The sequence below is a fragment of the Acanthochromis polyacanthus genome, chromosome 4 (assembly GCF_021347895.1).
Source record: "Acanthochromis polyacanthus isolate Apoly-LR-REF ecotype Palm Island chromosome 4, KAUST_Apoly_ChrSc, whole genome shotgun sequence".
NCBI lineage: Eukaryota > Metazoa > Chordata > Actinopteri > Pomacentridae > Acanthochromis > Acanthochromis polyacanthus.
The window spans coordinates 24841810-24864192 of NC_067116.1; the positions used below are offsets into that span (position 1 = coordinate 24841810).

Consider the following 22383-nt stretch of genomic DNA (forward strand, 5'->3'; position numbering starts at 1 on the left):
TGCTGTAAAAAGTACGTAATATGAATCATTAATTCAAAAGTGATTGAGTTTCAGAGCACATTTTCTACAATTACAGAAGCTTTATGATAGTAATGTGCACATACAAAGCCCCAACAAAATGATTGAGCAGGCAGCAATCTCAAAAGCAACTTGAAAGAGACGGTAACAACCTCTAAATATTTATTATGCGTCTGTTTTACTCTCAATCTGAGTGGAATTCACTTCGGCTGTATTTTATACTTGGGTGGCGTGTAAGGACAATATTTCTGTTCTGTATCATGATGAATTCATTTTTTTATTATGAAATACTTTTTTATTTCTGTTTTTGTGTATGCCATTTGTAACTGTCATTTTCTACTGCGTGACAGCAGGGTTACAAATAAAGTGACACATTTGTGTTTGTTTTTAAATGCCTGACTCAGGAAAAAAAGCTTAAAATTTTCTTTTTTATTTCATTTTATTTATTATATATATATATATATATATGTGTGTGTGTGTGTGTGTGTGTGTGTGTGTGTGTGTGTGTGTGTGTGTGTGTGTGTGTGTGTGTGTGTACATACATACACACACACACACACACACACACACACACACACATATATAATGGATTATATTAGACATTATAATAGACATAAAGCACTCAGTGCATGCAATTTCTTTACTGAAAAGCAATTACAGCTAGATTTCTTGTATGAAAGTCAGTGTAAAAATAAGGTTCATTTATATTATAGTATGATTTGGTTCAGTTCTTCACTGGTAAAAGTATGCTCATAAAACATCTCCATATGAACGCTGTATTCTGTTGGGTGTGTTAAAAGTCCTTTTCAGAAAACTGTTTTGCTACCCTGTCAGGAAAGCACCTGATTAGTACTTCAATAAAAGAGGACTGATTCTGTGCTAAAACCACTTCTTGACCAGCAAAGATAAAGAAAAGTACTTCTGCAACTGGAAATCCCCTCTTAAAATGGTCGTGAGTTTCATTTTTGAACCACATGGGCCATTACTGTAATTCTAAGCGTTATACATAGACTAACAATATTGTATTCTATTGAATAATTTTAGATATATACTTCTGTTTTATGATACTGCGCAATACTTACTCTGCACACTTTTAAGACTGCTATTTAAAGAGACTAAACTGCAAAATGTGTGCTTGAGAAAGTAATTACTCAGAGGAGATAGGCAACCTCTCATTCCTCAATCGTCCTCAGAAAATTCAATGTGCGAGTTGGGTCACAGTGTTCGGGACTGACATTAGACCCATAGAGCACCTTTGTGATGCTTGTACGAAAATATTGCTTAACTGGCACTGTAGTGTGGACTGCAGATGAAACTGAATGAGTCCTGATAAGAGTAATTAAAGCCTATTCTTCCAAAATTAAATGTGTATCTTTTAATAACAGGAAAAAAATGTCATTCCCCCAAAGCAATTTAGCAATTTTTATGCACACTATTAATGCCTAAATTGTTTTTTTTTTAAAGAAATGAAGTCCTTGTTTGTCAAAATGGTACATTTGTGCTGTTTCTCTGTGATTAGAATTAAAATAAACTTCTGATTGTGAAAATTAATTTAGTTTTTTGTGAAATAGCAGTATTTGACTTCAACACAAAATATAGGTCACCATGAAATAATTGCCTCAAATGGTAACGCAAAACACTAGTTTCAAAAAAAAATATAGTGGTTAAGGACCAGATACTGTATGTAGAGAAAAGCTCTGCATCGAAGAACAAAATTAAAGACTTCCTCTGTCCACTAGAGGGACACCAAACAACATGGCACAGAGAATTACAAATTAAATCCCACCATTTACACCATTTACATAAATGCAAAAAAAAAGAGGGCAAGAGAACACAGTAGCAGTAAGTCACTTCTCTTTTATACTTACTATAAAAGAGAAAACTCCATTAAATGTCATAAGTGTATTGTGCAAGTGACAGTCAAGAAAACCCATATTATAGTCAAGAGGCTTTATTTTTAAAACTATAACAGTCTGAAAGCTGAGAAATTGTCACCACAGATTCTTTCTCCTATTAAATGCTTGAAATTGTTTTGCTCTTGAGTTTTTGTTGAGATGGATAATTGTATTTCTCACAGTATCAGAGTAAAAAGTTAATGCTTTACAGTGTTTTACTGGCCTATAATGACACTCTTATGCTTTTATTTTAAATATTTCTATTTTTATGTTTAATTCTAATGAATTTTTAAGAATTGTTACTTGGTGTTCAAATCCATGATTTCTGTTTTTTGCACCACACAAATATTTTAAACATTGGTATACTATCGAACGTTTGTCTGCCTGTATTGTCCAGCTCAAATATCACATTTGGCCAATCGTATATTCCTGAAAACTACAAGATCAGAGTTCATTTGCAGAAGAAAGATAACTTAATGCAAGATAACAGCTCAAAAGCTGCTTATGTTATAAAGATCATGTATTTGATATCTAGATTTTAATTATTGTATTGTATTATATTGTATAGTCAAGCTCTATTATGACTTTTGAAAAATTGTATATTACTGAGGCTGCACAGCAAGAAGATCCCTGGTTCGCGTCCCGGCTTTCTCGGGATCTTTCTGCATGGAGTTTGCATGTTTTCTCCGGGTACTCCGGCTTCCTCCCACAGTCCAAAAATATGCTGAGGTTAATTGCTTATTCTAAATTGCCTGTAGGTGTGAATGCGAGAGTGATTGTTTGTCTGTATATGTAGCCCTGCGACAGACTGGCGACCTGTCCAGGGTGTCCCCTGCCTTCGCCTGAGTCAGCTGGGATAGGCTCCAACACCCCCTCCACCCTAGTGAGGATAAAACGGTGTATAGAGAATGGAATGTATATTACTGGGAACTGAGAATTGAGAAATCAGAGTTCATTTGTAGTAGGAAGATAACTAAATGAGAGAGAACAGCTCAAGAGCTGTTGATGTTATAAATGTCACCCAACGTTTGACCAACAAAGGATTTCTTTGTGAAGTAGTGGTATTGTTCCCTCTGTGTGTTGGTGTTTTACTACTGTTCATACACCCCTCCAGTGGGTGTCTCTACTGTCTGATGTCTGCTGGTCTGAGCTGTCTTTCACCCTCAGCCAGGAAGATCTGCATGGCCCGGTACAGCAGGTGGATGCCAAGCTCCCGTTTCCTCTTCACCTGCCAGTTGGACACCAGGCCGTAGAAATCCCCTCGCTTCTGATTGGTGAGCATCTTCAGCCCTGGGACAATTGGGGAATTATGTTAGTTACTGACAAATGTAAGATTAATGTTGTGCTTGTGTGGAGCATAAGTGTTCAACAGAATTTGAAAAACGCTAAGCACTTCACAATCGTGTTACTATCCTGTATTTTTGCTCATGTAATTGTTTCAGTGTAAGAGTTTTAAGTAAGTTTAGATGAAGTAAGAATTAAGTTTAGAGTTGGTGTTTTTTGGCTTCTACTTCCAACTATCACATCATGTTTAGGAGAAGGTGACAGGTGTAGTGAAAAAAACTGATATTTTTTTTACAATTTACCATTCTGCTGGGTAACCCTGGGACCTGATATTCATTTAGCTGTTACTTTAACACGTACTACCCACTACCATTGTTGCAGGCCAAGCACTTCCCCACAGCACCGGCATGTCCCAAAGGCAGCAGCCTCAGCAAGAAGGACAATACGCCTCAAAAACTCGACAAAGATCCCAAGGTATTGATGTGGTCTCTAAGCTCCCAAGATCCTAATCCGATCAAGTACCACAGAATGCACCAGAACAAGCCCCATCTACGTAGGCCCACTGTCCTACCCAAACAACCCAGAGAATCAACGACTATATGCCAGATGACACACCCTAGCACATCTTATGTTCATACCTCAACAGGTGAGAGCTGTTTTTGTGGCATATGGGGGAATTTAGGCAGATGGTGTTAATGTGCATATCTGATATCTGACAGGGTGATGTAAGATCCTGATAAAATGTAGATAAGGACTGGATATTTAAACAGGAGTTTTCCTGTGGATTTACATCACTGATACAACACTGATATCATCTGTGAAAAGTGTCACCTTCCTTGTACTCACCGATGGCCTCCACCATGCAGGCCTCTCTTGTGTAAGCTTCCACTGGAATAACATTCTGGAAACAATGCAGAGAGATGACGCCCTTCTCTGCTTTCCACACCTGAAGGATGTGCTGCACTTTGGGGCACAGCCTCTGTCAAAGACAATCAAAAGTTGGAGTTATATTCATGTTTAAAATTAACTTTAACTTAATAAATTAGAACTGACCTGTGTATGCTGCCCTACCTTGCATGTTTTTTCCCCTTTGTAGTACTCTAAAGCCTCATACAGGTGACTGTAGGGGCGAGAGCGTTTTCCTTTGCCAACATAAAATATAGCACGAATGAAAGTCTGGAAACATTCATGTGGAGTCATGGTGTGACTCCGGAACGGGAGGTTTTGTGTCACTCTAAAAGAAACGAAAAACAAAACCTGTGTAATTACTTACTGAAGATGAAAGGTATTTAAATGTATTATTTGGGTGCGTTTAGTTCAGACTCAAATCAGCCAATGAACCGGTTCTGCCAGCACAGTTTTATTTCTGTTTACCTGATAAGTGATATAATAGAGGTTTATAGGGGTGTGTTGAAAACAAAAAATACTGAGACATTGCTCTCATTTCAGGAAATGTGTTACTTTCTCAGCTTTTTAATCCACTTGGTGATCGTAAGAATAATCTGACAACCCTTGCTAACATTGAACAATCTCAGGGAGCTCTTAAAGCGTTCACTGACAAATCAACATGACTTTAACATTACCATAATAACGTCATGCAAAATTATAAGATCATTATCTCGTCACATTTGGCAAATGTTGGAACAGGCGGTGACTACTTTTCTTGAAGACCTGACAACACTGTGCAAAGGAGAGCAAAGCAAAACAAATCACAGTGAGAGAAAGAAGACCTTGGGTCCAGCAGCAGGTAGCTGAAGCTGGATTTGATGACGCCTTCCCTCCACTTCCTGTTCTGATCTGGTTGGTCAAACTGCTGACACAAAGCCTGCTCGTCATCCTGGCAACCAGGCAGCTCGAACGTCTGCAGTACCCGACGCAATTCTGGACTATATTCGAAATCTGGAGAAATGAAGTAGGGAAGAAAATGACATGCTGTGTCAGGGACAGTGAAGATAGGCTAAATGACAGTAAGTGTATCAATTGTTCAGTGGTTCTAATCACTGTTCTCTCTAAGACAATTGCGCACTGCTGACACGGTCTCAGCGCACACAAAATCTGCACTGCACACAAAAAAAAATCCAGCCTAAACTGAAAATAAAATAAACACTTAATTCATTCTGTGCTCTTGTGTGAGTGAGTGAGTAACCGGTGACTGGCTGCTCCAGCCATTGATGCGATTCACATGCGTATTTATGCAGCTAATCATCGTCTGTACATTTGACAGGCATCCTTATCAGGGGTGGATCCAGATTAATTTTAGTGGGGGGGCACAGGGGGGTACAACAGATATTTTGGGGGGCCACCGAAAAGCTGTAAGAAAAAATGAAAGCTGCAACCGACCTCTCGCTCTTACAAAGCATTTGTCATGTTTTTTTGGTTCTTTAACCCAATAGGAAAGCTCTATATGACCTTTTCATTTTTGACTGTAAACATTCAAATTATGATGGACTTGTTTCCTTGCTTATGTGAATTACAACATCATCAGCTGAAGCATCTGCCTGTTATGTAAAACTAGTAAGCTCAACGACAGTATCCTGAGGGCAATTAAGTGACAAATATTGTGCAAGAACAGCCCACAACCTTGTGGATTTCTACCTTTTAGAATGTTTACTGACAATTATCACACCTAAAATAAGAAATAATCTGTACTTTTAGCAACTAGTTCTCAGCTGTAAACCATAAACGTCATAGGATTCTGTATACTAATCAGTCTAAATCAAAATGAGTACTACTCAATACACAGTGAACAACAACAATCTGTACCCTTGATCTGTGGTAAAATAATCTTTAATGTTTTGTGCAGTAATGTAAATTTTAAAATACAGTAAGTAGCACTCTGTACATTTAATAGTAAACCTGAGAACAATAATAAACAGTAGCAATATTCAATTTTCTTAAATCATTTAATTGTGTACAGCTCAGCAAACATCATAGTGTTTTGCATAGAAATCACAAAAAGCTGCTCTCAATGATCTTTCACAGTGAGCAGATGTTATTGTATTGCAGGTCCATGGTCCAGACGTGGCCATCGAACAGGTCGGGGGGGGTCTGGCACCGTGTACTTGCTAGAGCACCTCCTCTTTTTGCATTCTTCATATGGGATGGAAATAAAGTAACGTTGGTTTAGCACGTCCATCAAAGGCCTGTAGGTGTAAAGCAGGAAGCCCTCCACAATGAGGATGTGAGTCTCCTCCTCGTCCTTGTGGTCGGACTTCGGGACGATCTCTGTGTCCAGGGTGTTATTAACGCCATGAGACTTCTCAAACTTCACTGAGTTCTTCAGCCATGTGTAGATCGTACTTATCATGGCGTCCATGTCCAGAGCAGTGATGACATCGTACTGCTTAAAGCCATCTTCACCAACTTCAATCTGATCTTGGGGCTTGAAAGAGTCATCCTGATGGACCACGCAGCAGTTGGCAGGTTCTTGATCAGGCAGTTGGCGAGTTTTCCCTCGATTGGTTACGCCGCCGATGCCGATGATGTACTTCATGTTCTCGGATTGGTCAAAGCTCGGAAAAGGGGTCAAAAACGTCAACAAAAACCAGGTCAGGAGTGATCGAACGTGGAAGAAAGCTGAAAAAGAGAAGGTTGCAGCAGGAAACGTCAACTACTCGAGTCCTCCATGACACTTGAGTTTAGTGAGTAAGGTAAGAGCAGAAAGGAAGCTGCCACTCGGACACGGTTCTTCTACCCAGAGAGGACCTCTTTCTGCTGTCGCTGCTACACATACTGCCCTAGTTGAGATTTTAGGTGGAATAATCCTTTTAACCAGCCCCTCAGGTCTCTTTGAGGATTTTGGATGGAATACTCGGTTAAACCAACATTTTAGGTGCATGTCCAGGGATTTTTGGTGGAATGTTCCTTTAAGGTCGATGTGTGAGGACCTTGTAGGTGGAATATTTCCTGAAACCAACCTTTTAGGTCAGCATTCAAAGATTTAAGATGGAATATTCCTTTAAACCAACCTAAATTTCATGTTTTGATCATTATCAAGTGAGAAACCTCAATCCAGACTCCTCATAATGAGATTTGAGATTTATGCTGCTGTTATTACCTCCGCCAGGAGGTTATGTAATCACCAGAGTTTGTCTGTCTGTCTGTCTGTCTGTCTGTCCGTCTGTGTGTGTGTGTGTGTGTGTGTGTGTGTGTGTGTGTGTGTGTGTGTGTGTGTGTGTGTGTGTGTGTGTGTGTGTGTGTGTGTGTGTGTGTGTACTTGTTTCTGCTATACAGGTGGGGACTTTGACCTGACTATTTGCTATAAAGGTGGGGACTTGTCTTACGGTGGGGACCTAAAATGAGGTCCCCACGGGTGGCAACACCGTTTTCTTGGCCATATTGTTGTTAATAAAAAATGTAAAAGTGCAAAAACGTTTGTTTAGGGTTAGGCATTGATTTGGTGATGGTTAAGGTTAGGGTTAGGGTATGGGTTAGGAGTTAGATATGAATGGGAGTCAATGGTAAGTGCCCACCGGTATAGAAAACAAACATGTGTGTGTGTGTGTGTGTGTGTGTGTGTCTGTTTGCCTGTTAACAGCATAACTCAAAAAGTCACGCACGGATTTTCACCAAATTTTTACAGGATGACCGGAAGAGCAAAAGTAACAATCGATTAGATTTTGGAGGTGATCCGGATCACCGTCTGGATCCAGGAATTTTTTGAAGGTCGAAGGACAATTGAGAGATGGCCGCTCAATTCAAAAATTTGGTGAAAATCAGTCCATGACTTTTTGAGTTATGCTGTTAACAGACAAACAGACACACACACACACACACACACACACACACACACACACACACACACACACACACACACACACACACACACACACACACACACACACACAGAGACGGACAGACGGACAGACAGACAGACAAACGGCATGGCGGAGGTATGCGCTCTCCGAGTGCTTTTCTAGTTTGTTCATTTGTTTAACTCTAAAAACTCAACAGCTGTACAATCTCTAAGATTAAACTCTCCACAAGGACCCAAAATAAGTTGGACTTCTACATGAGAGCTTTAATTATTCTTCATCTACTTCTTGAAAAGTTTGGTCAATAAAAAAAACAAAAACTAATATTTTCAGCTGAACTAAAGACAGACTTTGTGATTTTTCTGCTCACATGTTGTGTTGTTGTAAACTTACTCTTTCAAATAAATAGACTCCTAACCCCCTGGAAACCAGTGTTTATCCTGTTTTTGTGTCGCTCCTCAGCAACCCTACACAGCCAGTTGTAATGTTTTTTGAGCAACACACCATACTATGACATTTTTACAGTGATGGTTCTACTATGAAACCAGTTTGACATGTTCAGGAGTTCTATGTGTGAAAACTCAGAGAAACCAGGTATCAGAAGGTGGTTTTCAACTTTCTCTGTTAACCTTCTGCTTCAACTTTAAACTAAATTTACTTCACTAAGCCAGCCCTCTGGACTTCCAGTAAGCTGTGTTCCTATTGGCTGTCCAGGTGGCTGCTTGGAGTTATCAGGAACACCTGAGCAGCTCACTGTCTTCCTGCTTTATGTCTGCAGTCAAACATTTCCTTTCCTTCTCTTCACTGAACCAGGTTTGGCTCCGTTGCTTTAGTTTGTTCTTTAGGTGTTGGCTTGCAGTTTTCAGCAGTAAAATCATCTTTAATGTGTTTCTTGGTGTGTTTTAGGGCTTTGTACTGCATAGTTGTCTTGGTAAATGTGGTTCTTTAACCACAGTTAGCACATGGTGCAAACGTGTGCAGTGATTAGTGGATTTGGTGCAGCTGAGTTGTCTTTATCTTGGCTGTAGTGAGTCTTTAGAGGTTTTTGGTCAGACACATTCTGTTTTCTTGTTTGTGAACCAATGTTGGTTGTCCAGAAGGTAAGAGTTCCTGTCCTGAGTCTCCGTTTAAAGAGGTTCTCTGGTAGGCTGCAGGAGACTTTAGTGTTTGGGTTGTGCTAGTTTGTTTTTTGTACAGTTTCATTTGGGCGACTATCTTGAGGCCCCTCCATGTGGTTTAGTGAGGTTTCTGTAACAGTTCTACAAAGCAACCTGCAGCAGAAGAGACTTTGAGAGTTTTTAGGAAGTTCTGGAGACCAGACTTTAGAGCAGCAGAAACATTTGTTGGCAGTTTGAGCAGGAGAAGGTGAGCTTTAGAGTAGAAATGAGAAGGAAACCTTCTTGACCCATGTGGTGAGGTCCTGTACCAAGAGTTTGAGCAGGTTGTGAAGAGTCTGTAGTTCTTTGGTCTGAAAGAACAAGAAGAGTCGACTCATTAAAGGAGAAAACAGGAGCTATTGTTGGTTCTTCTGTCGTTCTGCAGTTTCCTTAGACTGAATATCAAGTTTCTATTTTAAATGATTTACTGTGTGAGCCCAAGTAGACTTCAATAAACTCCCTCCATCCCCTGAACACATTTTATTACCATGTTAAATCTTTTTTTAAATGTTTTTTTAGTTTCAATCATAGTTTCAGCATCATTTTTCTCTTTGCTTGTTTAGTTTTGTCATTTGTGTGAAAAGTGCTAAACAAATAAAGATGAATTGATAAACTGAATAATTGACTAACTCACGATTGTGACAACAATTATTTTCATTATGATTTAAGGGTTTGTTTCATTTTTAAGGTTGGGGTTAAAAGCTTGACAGAAAAAAAGATTAAAGAAGTAAACTACATTAAAAAGCAATTAAATCAAAGGAAAAAAACTTTTAATACAATAAAAATTTTAAAAAGAAAATTAAACTTTAAATCAGACTCAACAGACAAAATATTTAATTAGATAATTAAACAGAAGATACAAAACATGTAATTATGAAATTAAACATTAAATATAAAATATTTTAGATAATTAAACATTTAAAACATACAATTAAGCAAGAAAAATATTAAACATTTAAAAACTACAAAACATTTAATTAGATTATTAAACCCTTAAGACAAAACACTTCATTAAAAAATAAATGTTTAATTTGAAAATTAAATCTTAAAGACAACAAAACTTTAAATAGGAATTAAACAGAAAATACAATGGAGCATTTAAAAGAACATTAAACATTAAAAGGTGCTAAAACATTTAAAAAGAAAAACCTTAAAGACTTCACTTAAAAATAAAACATTGGGAAAGAAAAGGAAATTTTTCAAACAAGCCGATAAAACATTTCAAGAAGCAACAATTAAACATTAAATAGACAAAACATTTCAAAATCAAATCAGACATTAGAAAAGAATAAAAGGTGAGAAAAGAGCAAAACTAAACATTTAAGAAGAATCAAACTAAAGACAAAACATTTGAAAAGACACCAGTTAAACTTTAGAAGATCAAATTAAACAGAAGAGACGATAAAACGATCAAAAGAGCAAAAACAGACAAAGGTCTGAAAGTGTTTTCTAGTCTGAAATGAAAACATGTTTCTTCAAACATTTCCTCTTTCTATGTTCTTGGTTTGATTGTGGTAAGATTTACTAAGAACTCATTTTATTTCAGGAAAACTGCTTTCCAGATAAAGTCTACTAATAGTTGAAGGCATTAATCAAACTAATGTTACCTTCTGATCACCACAAACTTTACTGTTCAGTGAAGAGAATCAAAGTTTGTTCAGGATTTCTAAAGAACCCACAGGTGAAGGCCTGAGAAGAACTCAGATAAATAGTCTAAATGTGAAATCAAGACTGTCACAAATTTTAAGGCTTCCATTAACCAGAAAGTTCAAACTAACAGAAAAGTACTGAAAAACTTCTAAAACTTCAGCCCTCGGACTGTCTAAAGTTTCAAACTGAAAGACAACTGCTCAAGAACTTTGGGGTTTTCAGTCCTCAGACTGTCTAAAGGCTCAAACTAACAGGGATCTACTCAGGAACTTTGAAGATATCAGCCTTCAGACTGTGTGAAAGCTCAGGTCCCGAGGACTTGGGAGGTCTGGAGGCTTTGGAAAGTCTTGGATCTGAGGGTTCAACCCTCCAGCGCAAAGGTTGAAAGCCAACCTCCTAAGAAAAAATGGTCGAGACAAGACTCGAGCTAAAGAAAAACTCGAAAACTACAAAAAATAGATGATAAATATGCAAAAAAAAAGAAGCATTAGTATCTGAGTGAGTAGCTCAGGGGATAAGAAAAGAGACTACCCAGTGGAAGGTAGCAGGTTCAAGACCCACCACTGGCAATTTTCTTTCTTTGTCTTTGTCTAAAGTTTTCAAAAAATTTAAGAAGGGTCTGGTCTTGAACCAGTGACCTGTAGCTCCACAGACTAACCCTTAACTCACTGAGCTAAAGCTACAGATCAGATATAAAGAAATAATTTCGTCGTCCCTTTGTCATGGTAGTTTCCAAGTGACCACATGGGTGGAGCCAATGTGGAGTCTGGGTGGAGTCAGGGTGGAGTCAGGGCGGAGAGTAGGCGGGGAGGTGGGTGGCGATCTCCCCCACCTCCCCCCACTGCCCCCCTGTACTCCCCCACCACCCACCACACCTTCCCCCGCCCGACAAGTTTTTCGAGTCTCCACAAGTTCTTCGAGTCTCCACAGGCTTTCCTAACTTTCTGGAGTTTCCACGAGGTCGGAGGCAGAACAAGATGTCATGAAGCATCAAAGTTGGCGCACCGGTGCGCACATTCTCATGCCAAGTTTGTTTTTAGAAATCACAACGTACAACAGCGTACACCACTTTCTACGCAAAGGTTGTTATTTACACCACTTTCTAGCCCTGTTTTGTGCATAAGCAAGCATCGAGCATCAAGGTTGTCAGACGGTGATTTCTGTTTAATTGCGCGCTCACTTCCACTTTTGATGACGTATCATGCTCAGACGATTAGTCGACGTGTCGTTAGTTTGGAGCCCTACATGCTATACTATGACGTTTATAAAGCGACATGCTATACTATGACGTTTTTAGAGTGTCATGCCATACTATGATGTTTCTTGGATGACATGCTATACTATGACGTTTGTTGGACCAAAGGCTATACTATGACGTTTTTTGGATGACATGCTATACTATGATGTTTCTAGGGCGACATGCTATACTAGAATGGTTTTAGAGCGACATACTATACTGTGACGTTTGTTGGGCGACGTGCTATGCTATGACGTTTGTAGGGCGACATGCTATACTATGACGTTTTTTGAACGACATGCTATGCTACGCGGTTTTTGGACAACATGCTATACTATGACATTGGTTGGGCGACATGCTACCCTATGACGTTTTTTGGGTGACATGCTATACTATGACGTTTGTTGGCCCAAAGGCTATACTATGACGTTTTTAGAGTGACATGCTATACTGACATTTTTTGATGATGTTTTTTGGACGACATGCTAAACTATGACGTTATTTGGACGACTTGCTATACTATTATGTTTTTTGGATGACATGCTATACTATGGCGTTTTTTGAGCGACATGCTAAACTGTGACGTTTTTTGGATGACATGCTACACTATGAAGTTTTCTGGATGACATGCTACCCTATGACGTTTTTTGGACGACATCCTAAACTGTCACGTTATTTGGACGACATGCTATACTATTACGGGGTTATTTTTTTGCCGACATGCAATACTATGAACTACAGACCATACTGTTATTCTTGAAAAGTATACTATATTTTGACATTTTCTGAACTATATGGCATTATACACAGAGTACTTTGGTTACATGTTGATTATAATCTAGATTTTTTTTCTGTTTTGTTTTTTGACAGGATTATCATAGACCTGACCGTGAACACCGTTGACACCCACCTGAGGGAGACACTGCCTAAGATCTCAAGGCTGCTTGGTTCTGGTCTTCCTGGCCCTGCTGGAGAACATCTTCATCAACTATGTCTTCTTTTGAACAAGCCCTCAGATGCTGCGATCTCTGACCTTTAGGAGGAACTGCTACTTTCACTCTGTAACGAGACGGCGGCTATTTTAAAGACCCAGCTCCTAGTGGCTTTGAAGTGAAAATTTAACATTCATTCAAAACGGAACTGCAGACAGGTAAATCTGAGCTGTCGGTCAGTATTTCAAACATCAAGTCTGACCTGGGTGCCCTAAGCATGCTGTAGGTGAAACGGAAACTTCACTTTCCACATCACTGATGTCATCGTCACACTCCAAAGCAGAGCACCTGTCTGCTGAACTTTTAAAAATGGACTACAAAGGTGAAGAAAGTGAGCAGCAGAACAGATGTAATCAGAAAGAAGTCATTTTCTTTTTTCTTTTCTTTCTGGTTTACTTGATGCTGTCTGATGCAGATGTTGGAGCTGATTCTGATCTTTCAGGAAGAAAAGCTGCTTTTCCTTCATAGACTTTTTAGGAAATTATTCTCTCAGGTTTTATCTGCTATTTATATATTTATTATCTGTGATCATTTCATTATTTCATTATTGTAAATAAAGTTTGAGGCATAAAGACTCATTTAGTTATTTTATTCCTGAAACCTTTGATGTAGCAGAACTAAACTTTCATTTTCCTTCTTGTATTTCTGATACTAGAACTAAACGTGTCTTCAACACAGATCATCTGGTTTTAATAAATCAGCAGCAACATCACAACAACAAATCAGACAACTTTCAACAAATTAATGAAACTGATGTCATTTAAAACTATCAGTGTTTTAGTGTCAAATTAAAGTTGATTCCTGACAACTAGAACATTAACACTACTGTTTTATCACATTTAAGTTTCCTGAACGTTACATTAACGTCAACCATCCAAAGTTTTATGAACTTAATGAACCACATTACAGGAACACAACACACTTCAGCTGCTGACAGGAAACAACACAAATATTGTTAGCTTGGTGCTACAATTAGCTGCTAATCAGGACTGGTCAGCTAGCTCGGTTAGCATCGCTAATTCACATTAAAGCTAATACTCACTGGATGCTAACTCTTGTCTGTGGTCAACACGCAGAGAAATAAACTCCACCAACTCCTGGGATTCACTGCTCACATTATAGCTGACTAAAGTTGAACATAAAGTTCATTAAAACCGGCACCGATCAGTAAATTATAATTATTACCGACCAGCTATCGGAGTCCTGTTGGTCCAATCAGCCGAAGGACTGAATTACTGAACTGAAAACTGATTAAAACAAGACAACGGACAGTAAAACTGTCGGTGGAAAATGTGCTACTGCTCCACTGATAAATACTGACAAACTAAAACAAACTGGAAGTGTTCCTCATATTTGCTATTTTTAATAAATAGCAAATATGTGGCTTTATTTTTCTGCAAGTAAAAGGAAACGTTGCTTATCCTTACTTTCGCCAACTTAACTTTAGCTGCACTTTCACCATGTTCTGACTGATAGAATCATTTTTTAAAATATTAAAATAGCTGCACTTCCTTTGGTATATTTGGTCTATCTACTGATCATATCTATGTACCACTAGTCTGGTCCGATGCTGTGGTCCGATGATGATGGTTTCACAAGTACGTCAGAACGCAAGTACAGACAGTTACGGTACTGAGAAACATCCATAGTCTTCTTACCGCAAATGTACAAAGCTGCTTGTCTTCTCCTATGGGCATCAGGAAACGTCTTCAAAAGCTTCTTCAAATCCAAAGGAAATGCAATCAAAAGATCAAACTCACGTCATTGGTGCATTCAGGTGCAGCGGAAAACGAAGTTGCGTTCATGAGCGCTGGAAATCGGAGTATCAGCAATGTAAATTTCAATTGATTTTTTTTTTGGGGGGGGACACGGAAGATCCGCCACTGGTCTTTATGTGCAGCCACCGTTGTTAGACGCCTAACAGAGTGGTGTGGCTGATGTGGAGTGAAGACACGCTGATGATTGCTAAGTGCTGCTTATGTTGATCCTTTATAATAATGGCAAAATGAACAGGCAGTGGAACATTCCCCTAACCAAAGCCAAAGTAAAAAAGAAATGCAAATCTGTTTTAAGATGGAATGGTTGTCAGAGATAAGGTTGCCACATGTTCTGTTAAAATACGGAATCGTCCTTTATTTGACAATTAATTTTTGTGTATGAATCAATACGGGACGCAAATTGTTCCGTATTTTCATAAATGTCCCATACACGTCTGTCCACACATTCATCAAAAACTGTATAATGAACCAACATGGTTTTACAAACTGCTAGCTGGTCACGACAGGAAACGTCTTTCTACCCACCAGATGACCATCACTCATTCCGTTTCTGTGTCAGGAATCATCCTCAGACCTCCAGGGACCTTAAAATGAGTGGACGCTGTGGAGAAATAGGACTTGAGTGTGATGATTGGACTAAGGTTCTCTTCAGTGATGACTCGAATTTCACTAGACGCCCACTCCAGCCAGGAGAAAGCCTGGGGAAGCTACCAAACCACACTGTCTGTCCCTACAGTAAAACATGGGGGTGGATCAGTGACCATCTGAGGTGTTTCAGTCTGGGTGGAACAGGGCGAATGAACCAGGGTCATGTACAGGTCATGCTCTTGAAAACAGTGTTCTTCCATCAGGTGGAAAACTCTTTCCTGCTTCCAATGACTGGATTTTCCAACAAAACAATTGCCCCTTACCACACGACAAGGTCAATTAAAGCCTGGATGGAGAACCAGAACATTGGAACCATGCCTTAGCTGCTCAATCACCAGATCTAAATCCAACTGGAAAACCTGTGGAAAATCATCAAACGCTAAATGGAGAACCACAAGCACAGAAACAAAGCAGATTAGTTAGAATTAGTGCAACAGGAATGAGCTGCTGTGACAGCAGAATAATGTCAGAAGTTGGTAGAGAGCATGCCAAAATGCATGGCTGCAGTCATCAGAAACAATGGTTATGGATCAGTACTAACTCCTGTGTGGATCATGGGACTAAAACAGAAAGATAAGAAAACATGGAATCATAAAAGCTGTGTTTGGCAGTACAATGCCATAGCTACTGATGGAAGAACTGAAATCATCTTGGTTATTATCAAGAAAACCATGGAAAATGTCTGACATCAGCTCTGAAATTAAACTCCCATGAGTTATTTTTGTTTTTGTCATTATATTTGTCCAAACAAATGTACCTTTAGTGGTACCAGGAATTCAAATGAACAAGAAATTGAGGAAAACAAGGGTGGTCTAACATTTATTTCCATGAGTGTATGTTCATATTTTAGAAATAGGCGATGCTATACCTACAATTTTCTAGTGATGAAGACTAATAGCTTAGTGTAAATACATCACAAAGATGACTGTCGATTTAGATGTCTGACCAACTGTGGGAACATGAGCCATGACATCTATAGAAAGACATGCAAAGCAGCCTCTGCATGCAGCATTTGCAAGGTGCATTACAGCCAGTCTTGAATTTGCACATGACAAGATCTGGCAAGTCCTTTGAAATAGTGGCAGTTGTAGTGTAGACAGGAGTTGGTGGAGAGTCTGGGGAACCCTGCTGCCATCCCCATAGACACGGCAAAATTGTCACATGGTGTTGGACAAGTGCCTTGCCCCATACATGTCCACTCTTAAGAGAAACATGAGCCGTGATACCAAGGCCTTCCATTATTCTTAGCCATATTTATGTCCCTACACAAATTTTTCTTATCTGATAAGCTACTTGAAGGAGGTGCTGATGGAGTGCATCACTACTTGGTGGAATGTGGTGAAAATCTTTTCCTTTGTAAAAGAAGAGGGAGAGTTGTGCAGCATCCACAGTTGTGATGTTGTCCTCAGATACACCACAGAGCATTGGGACAAATCTGTGGAGCAGGGATGTCTGACCTGGACTACGGTAGCTGATTGTTTGTCTGAGGACTTTCATTGCATGCCAAGCCATAGTGGGGCTGGTAGGCAACTCTGTGAACAGTGGCAACATGTATGATTTTGATGGATGAAGTAGCCTTTGTGATGCTACAGCATTTCTGCAGCTTTTGTGCTACATGGCAGGATTTTAACTCATCACCTGCACTACATAGTGACTCGCACCACTTCAGGAGGGTCCTAGATCTTATCTACAGCTTTTTTTTGTTTAAACATAATTGCAATCACTATCATCTTAACCCTGGACAGAGCTCTGTCCCATCTGGAGAAGCCTGCAAGTACTACGAGAATCATGTTCTTTGATCTCTCCAGTGTTTTTAATACGATTCAGCTGGTTCTTCTGAGGGACAAGCTGGCGGTCACAGGCTTGGCTTGCGCTAGCCGATCTCCACAGCGCCATTGGCACATCGTTTTGCTGGATGGTGCAGTCATTCTGAACTGTGTGAGCCACACTGGCGCTCTATTTTTCTTGTAATAAGCAACAAAAAAGGGTTTGACTTACTTTTTCTTCGAAACGCCCGAGCGATAATATAAGAAAAACAAACTTTTTCTCTTGGCAGGCGTCGGAAATGGTCGGAGCCCCCTGAATCTTGATCATGCGCCCGGGTCATGACCCGCTCTTGGCCAATCACAGAGAAGCATGCTATTTTTACTGCGTGAAATCTCTGAACGGTGTGTCCCAAGGCGAGTCATTTGCGATCAGGAAAAGCGAGAAAGTGGAGGTTTTTGTTGAGTTTATGCTACAGTTGTGAGATACATAGTGAGGGTTGAAGAATTGGACATAGGAGGAAAAGAAGGTAAATTGGACATGAAATTAATATTTTTATTGGTCAAAAAGTTTTGATCATGAATATGTTTCAGGTACAGGTTTTTAAATGGCCAAATGCATATATACATGAGAATGTGTCTTTACCCCTGACTGCCTGTTTTTACAAAAAGAACATTAAATTTGGATCTGAAAGTTTAGCAGAATGATATAGACTCACACTTTGTGATGATATTTATATTCAGGACTTAGACTTTAACATTTCACCTTGTGGGGGTGGGGGGGCGGGGTCGTCAAAGACAACATACATACATATAAGTAGAAATAAAATAGTTAAAATAGAACTGTTTAATTGAGCTTTTTTTTAACCTCAAAATGTACCAGAATGCAGGAAAAATGACTCAGTTTTTTCCGCTATCACTGACAGAAATTTGTGACTTTTTGTGGCTCATTGTTATTCTTATGAGTGAGCCACAGTGGCTCTTCATTTCAAATTCCTAGTCCAAGCATAGACAGGGGTGGATCACCACCTCTTGGGTAGAATAATGGACTACCTCACAGACAGACCACAGGTTGTGAGGACACAGGACTGTGAGTCTGACGTGGTGGTCTGCAGCACAGGGGCCCCACAGGGAATGATCTTGGCTCTGTTTCTTTTCACCCGGTACACTGCAGACTTCAAGGACCACTCAGCCAGCTGCCATCTACAGAAGTTCTCTGATGAATCTGCAGTCGTCGGTCTCATCTCAGATGATGATGATTGGGAGTACAGAGAACTGAACCAGGACTTTGTGGACTGATGCCAGTGGAACTGCCTCCAGATCAACTCAGGAAAGACCAGAGAACTGGTGGTGGACTTCCACAGGTGCAATCACACACACCCACCATTGGTGAACATCCAGGGCATGGACATGGAGAGAGTGGACTCATACAAGTACCTGGGTGTTCACCTGAACAATAAACTGGACTGGTCAGACCACACCACAGCACTTTAGAAGAAGGGTCAAAGCAGACTCTGTCTACTGAGGAGACTGCAATCTTTTGGGGTGTAGGGGACACTCCTGAAGACTTTTTATGACTCTGTGGTGGCATCAGCCATCTTTTATGGAGTAGTCTGCTGGGGCAGCAGCGTCATAGCTGCTGACAAAAGGAGACTTGATCGGCTGATCAAGACAGCCTGCTCTGTCCTGGGGAGTCCCCTGAATCCAGTGTAGGTGGTGGGAGAAAGGAAGATGTTAGGCAAGCTAACATCCCTGCTGGACAGCATCTCCCAACCCATGCATTACACACTCTGAGGGCAGTGGACATCTCCTTTCGTGACAGACTGATTATCCCAGGTGTGTGAAGGAGCATTACTGCAGGTCCTTCCTTCATGCTGGTATCAGACTTTCCAACAGACCACACACACTCACTTAATAACAGTTAGCAAACTGTCATATGCAATAAGCTAAAGTGCAATTCATTTGTGCAGCTATATATGTATAACTAGAAAAGCACTCAGAGAGTGCAGACCTCTGCCAAGGATAGAGAGAAAAACAGGAAACCCATGCAGTAAAGGATCATGAGCTGGAATTGAACCTGCATCTCTGACACAGTTCTGTTTATGAATCACCTTCTTGACCAGTTGAGCTATCTGGACACCTAGCTCCAATTTATTGGACGACATACTAACCTATGATGTTTTTGTCATATTTTGGACCACATACTAAAGCCTACTAAATAAAAAATTCAAAGTGATCCAGAATCCAGGATCCTTTCCGGATTGCCACCAAAATTAAATCAGCTCTTCCTCTTACCATAGTCTACATCTCCTCAAAATTTCATGTGAATCTGCCCAGGCGTTTTTGAGTTATCTTGCTAACAGACAGACAGACAGACGGACACACAAACGCCGGGTGTCACATAACCTCCTTGGCGGAGGTAATAATGAAGCTAACTAACTAGCTAGCAAAATGTAGGCTATGTGCTTGCTTTAATAGTGAAGCTAAGTAGTTGGTAGCTAGCTAGCTATAATGCAGCTAACTATTTATTATTTAGCTAGTTATTAGTTATCAAACCTTAAGAAATATCTATTAAATGAGAAAGGCATACCAACCTCAAAGTGTCAACCTGTCACTTTGGACCTTCAACAGCTGCTACAGCTGTTACAATCCCTGGCTGGTGCATCTGAGCATATGCTACTCCTGACTAGTTCAAATCTCATGCTACTTAGGACAAATGTAATGTACAGAAGTAGTTGCATTGCTTAAATAAAAAACTTTTTGAAGGAAATGATAAGTCACTCTGATGACACAATTTTTAAGTAAAATGTGCATCTTTACCCCCAGTTGTCATGGTAAAGGGAAAGCTGTTGGTATTTTAAACTCGAAAACCTATTTTATTGGATTCCTTGACCCCAAAAATGTACACTTTGACACCAAAGTGATCATTATATCTATAACAGAAGCAAAGATATGGGCTCTTGAGGATTTTCGGCACATTGGTGGCCATTTTTGAAAAAATGTGTTTATCTCCAATACAAAAGGTGATCTCACTTGTGTGTTAGGATAAATTTATTTGTATGACCCTAAAGTACTTCCATACCAAAGGGGACCTTTGCATCATGACTTGAAGTCAAAAGCTTATTTTTTGGGCTTAATCTCCCTACAAAGACTCCACCACGTTCAAAGAAGCAAAAACGTTTGCAAATGTAAAGACATGAGTGGGAAGACTGGAAACCCTTGCAAAAGGTACAAGGCAAACTGTGTTTTCTGTTGCTCATGGACTGACTGAAGTAAGAGGAGGACCCAACCAGCAGGTCACAGTTTTTCATCTCCAATCATCTCCTGAAGTAGATGTGATAAGGGACATCATGATGAGCTCAGCTAGATTTCCTACAGTATATGGTTGTGAATTTACCAGAGGATGCTTATGATCATGCTGATGTGGCCGTAGACTCTACAGTATTTTAGTGACTCAATAAATGCCTATGTTGTTTACTTTTTTAAAATGCTTTTTAGTTTTTAACAAACATTTAATAACCTATATGTGATCAATAAATGGCCTTTGCCTATCTAAAGAAAAACTCACTCAGAACTCTGTTAACAGTACTAAATAAATCAATAAATACATGCATACACACAAATACAGTAAGTTAGCTAATACATTACCCGTGTTAAGATAAGATTTAGATGAAAAAAATATCTGTAGAATTTCTTTGTACAGTATTCTGCATTCAGTTGTTGATGTTTTTGCAGAATACAGAATTACACACTGGTTGGTCATTACATTTTATTTTATTAGTATGGTTTCACTATTTAAAATATCAACTTTTTTCAGACATAACCTGTGATCATAAAACAATACAATATTCTTAGTTCCATGTTAATAAAGCACTTAAAGGTTTAAGTATGGCTAAATGCTATTTTCAAAATTAAATATACCACCCCTTGGGTGGTAGTGGCCCTAAATTCAGTAAAGTTGGAAAGATATTCACAGATTCAGACTTCCAGCATCAATAACTCATTAGCTATAGGTTGTCAAAACATAAACAATGCCTCTTCCCCATTGTTGTAAGGCAGACAAAGTGTTACAAGCCCAGTTTCATCAAAAGTAGCTGTCTTTCAAGCTGCAGAAATAACAATGGTGTCTATGGAGTGAACAGGGACCGTCTGCAAATTGCAACACTGCTGCAACAGCAAAGAAAGGCACAAATATTCAATAACTTCACTCAGATACATTGCAGTGTTACCAGAATCACCACAGCCTTCAACTGGCTCCTGTTGACAAAGTGCTTTAACAGAAATGTAAACGCTGTCATTTGATTCTTTTAATAAACCATGTAACTTGGATGGATGCGTTACTGGTGAAACCACAGTGCACACGTCTGACGTTGCTCAGTGGTCCAAGGGACTGCTCAGGGAGTTTGTGTGTTTGCTCAGAGTCATAAAAAATTAGAGGGAACATTGGTTCTAATCTAATCCACCCACAAAGTGACTCAATCATCCAAATGGTGGCGAGCTTCAATCCCAACTAATGACTTTAATGTTCCATTTTCATGCTTCTCCGTAGGAGTGATTTTATAGTCACAAAAGGCTACAACTTCACAAACATTCACTTTAATAGAAACACATTTACAAATTTATTATGGAAAAAAAAACATTTTTATTTTTTTATCTTCTCAAACACATGCACACTCTTACCTTAAAACTGCTCACAACCCAAACCACAAGTTTAGAAATACTGTCATGACCAGTTCACAGCTGAAGCTAGCACAGTAATCAAGAAGTTGAAATAAAGTGCACAAGCATTACCTGTTTGCGGTTGGTCTGTCTGTTTCTGGCCAAGCTGTGATTTGCAGTTTGATTCCTGTAACAGGTGACGCAGCCTCCGAAGGTAGGTGGGCCTGGTGTGCCTGCTGATAGGACCCGGACTCTCTCCAAGCTCCACTAGCCTCAATCTCAGTTCCTTGTCAGTAATCCTACTGGTTTCTGGGAACAATCTGACCTCAGCGCCATCACTTCCCTCTTTCTGTACCACAGTCTGGGGTTTCTGGTTCTCTTTTCCTTTGTTCCCCTTCATACCAGTCCGCATGAAATGTAAGTCATAGAGGATGGCATCCTCACTGCTTGTACTCACTGCATGTTTTTTTTACATTTCCATAAATGCAAAAGGGGGCTAGATAACACAGCAGTAGTAGTTAGTATACTCGCAATAAAAGACTGAAACT

The 22383-nt window shown here is 39.6% G+C and overlaps 1 protein-coding gene and 1 long non-coding RNA gene across 2 annotated transcripts; one reads left to right on the forward strand and one right to left on the reverse strand.

Moving 5' to 3' along the window:
- Window positions 1–431: 431 nt before the first annotated feature.
- On the reverse strand, window positions 432–22333 carry LOC110947397 (ankyrin repeat and LEM domain-containing protein 1-like). The gene is made up of 5 exons (XM_051947421.1): window positions 21968–22333; window positions 4928–5096; window positions 4269–4431; window positions 4044–4176; window positions 432–3203 (listed from the first exon to the last, which is right to left on the reverse strand). Exons 1-5 carry the CDS (start codon window positions 22245–22247, stop codon window positions 3037–3039), a joined length of 912 nt encoding a protein of 303 aa, XP_051803381.1. The 5' UTR covers window positions 22248–22333; the 3' UTR covers window positions 432–3036.
- LOC127533702 (uncharacterized) lies at window positions 2986–13112 on the forward strand. Its single transcript, XR_007941459.1, has 3 exons — window positions 2986–3187; window positions 3579–3671; window positions 12866–13112. It is a non-coding gene; the product is annotated as an uncharacterized LOC127533702 (long non-coding RNA).
- Window positions 22334–22383: the final 50 nt, after the last annotated feature.

Coding starts and splice junctions, on each gene's coding strand:
- LOC110947397 (XM_051947421.1), bottom strand. CDS start 22,247: ATGCGGACTGGTATGAAGGGGAACAAAGGAAAAGAGAACCAGAAACCC. Junction 5,097..21,967: donor GACAGACCAACCGCAAACAG/GTAATGCTTGTG, acceptor TCATTTCTCCAG/ATTTCGAATATAGTCCAGAA. Junction 3,204..4,043: donor CTGCATGGTGGAGGCCATCG/GTGAGTACAAGG, acceptor CAATTGTCCCAG/GGCTGAAGATGCTCACCAAT.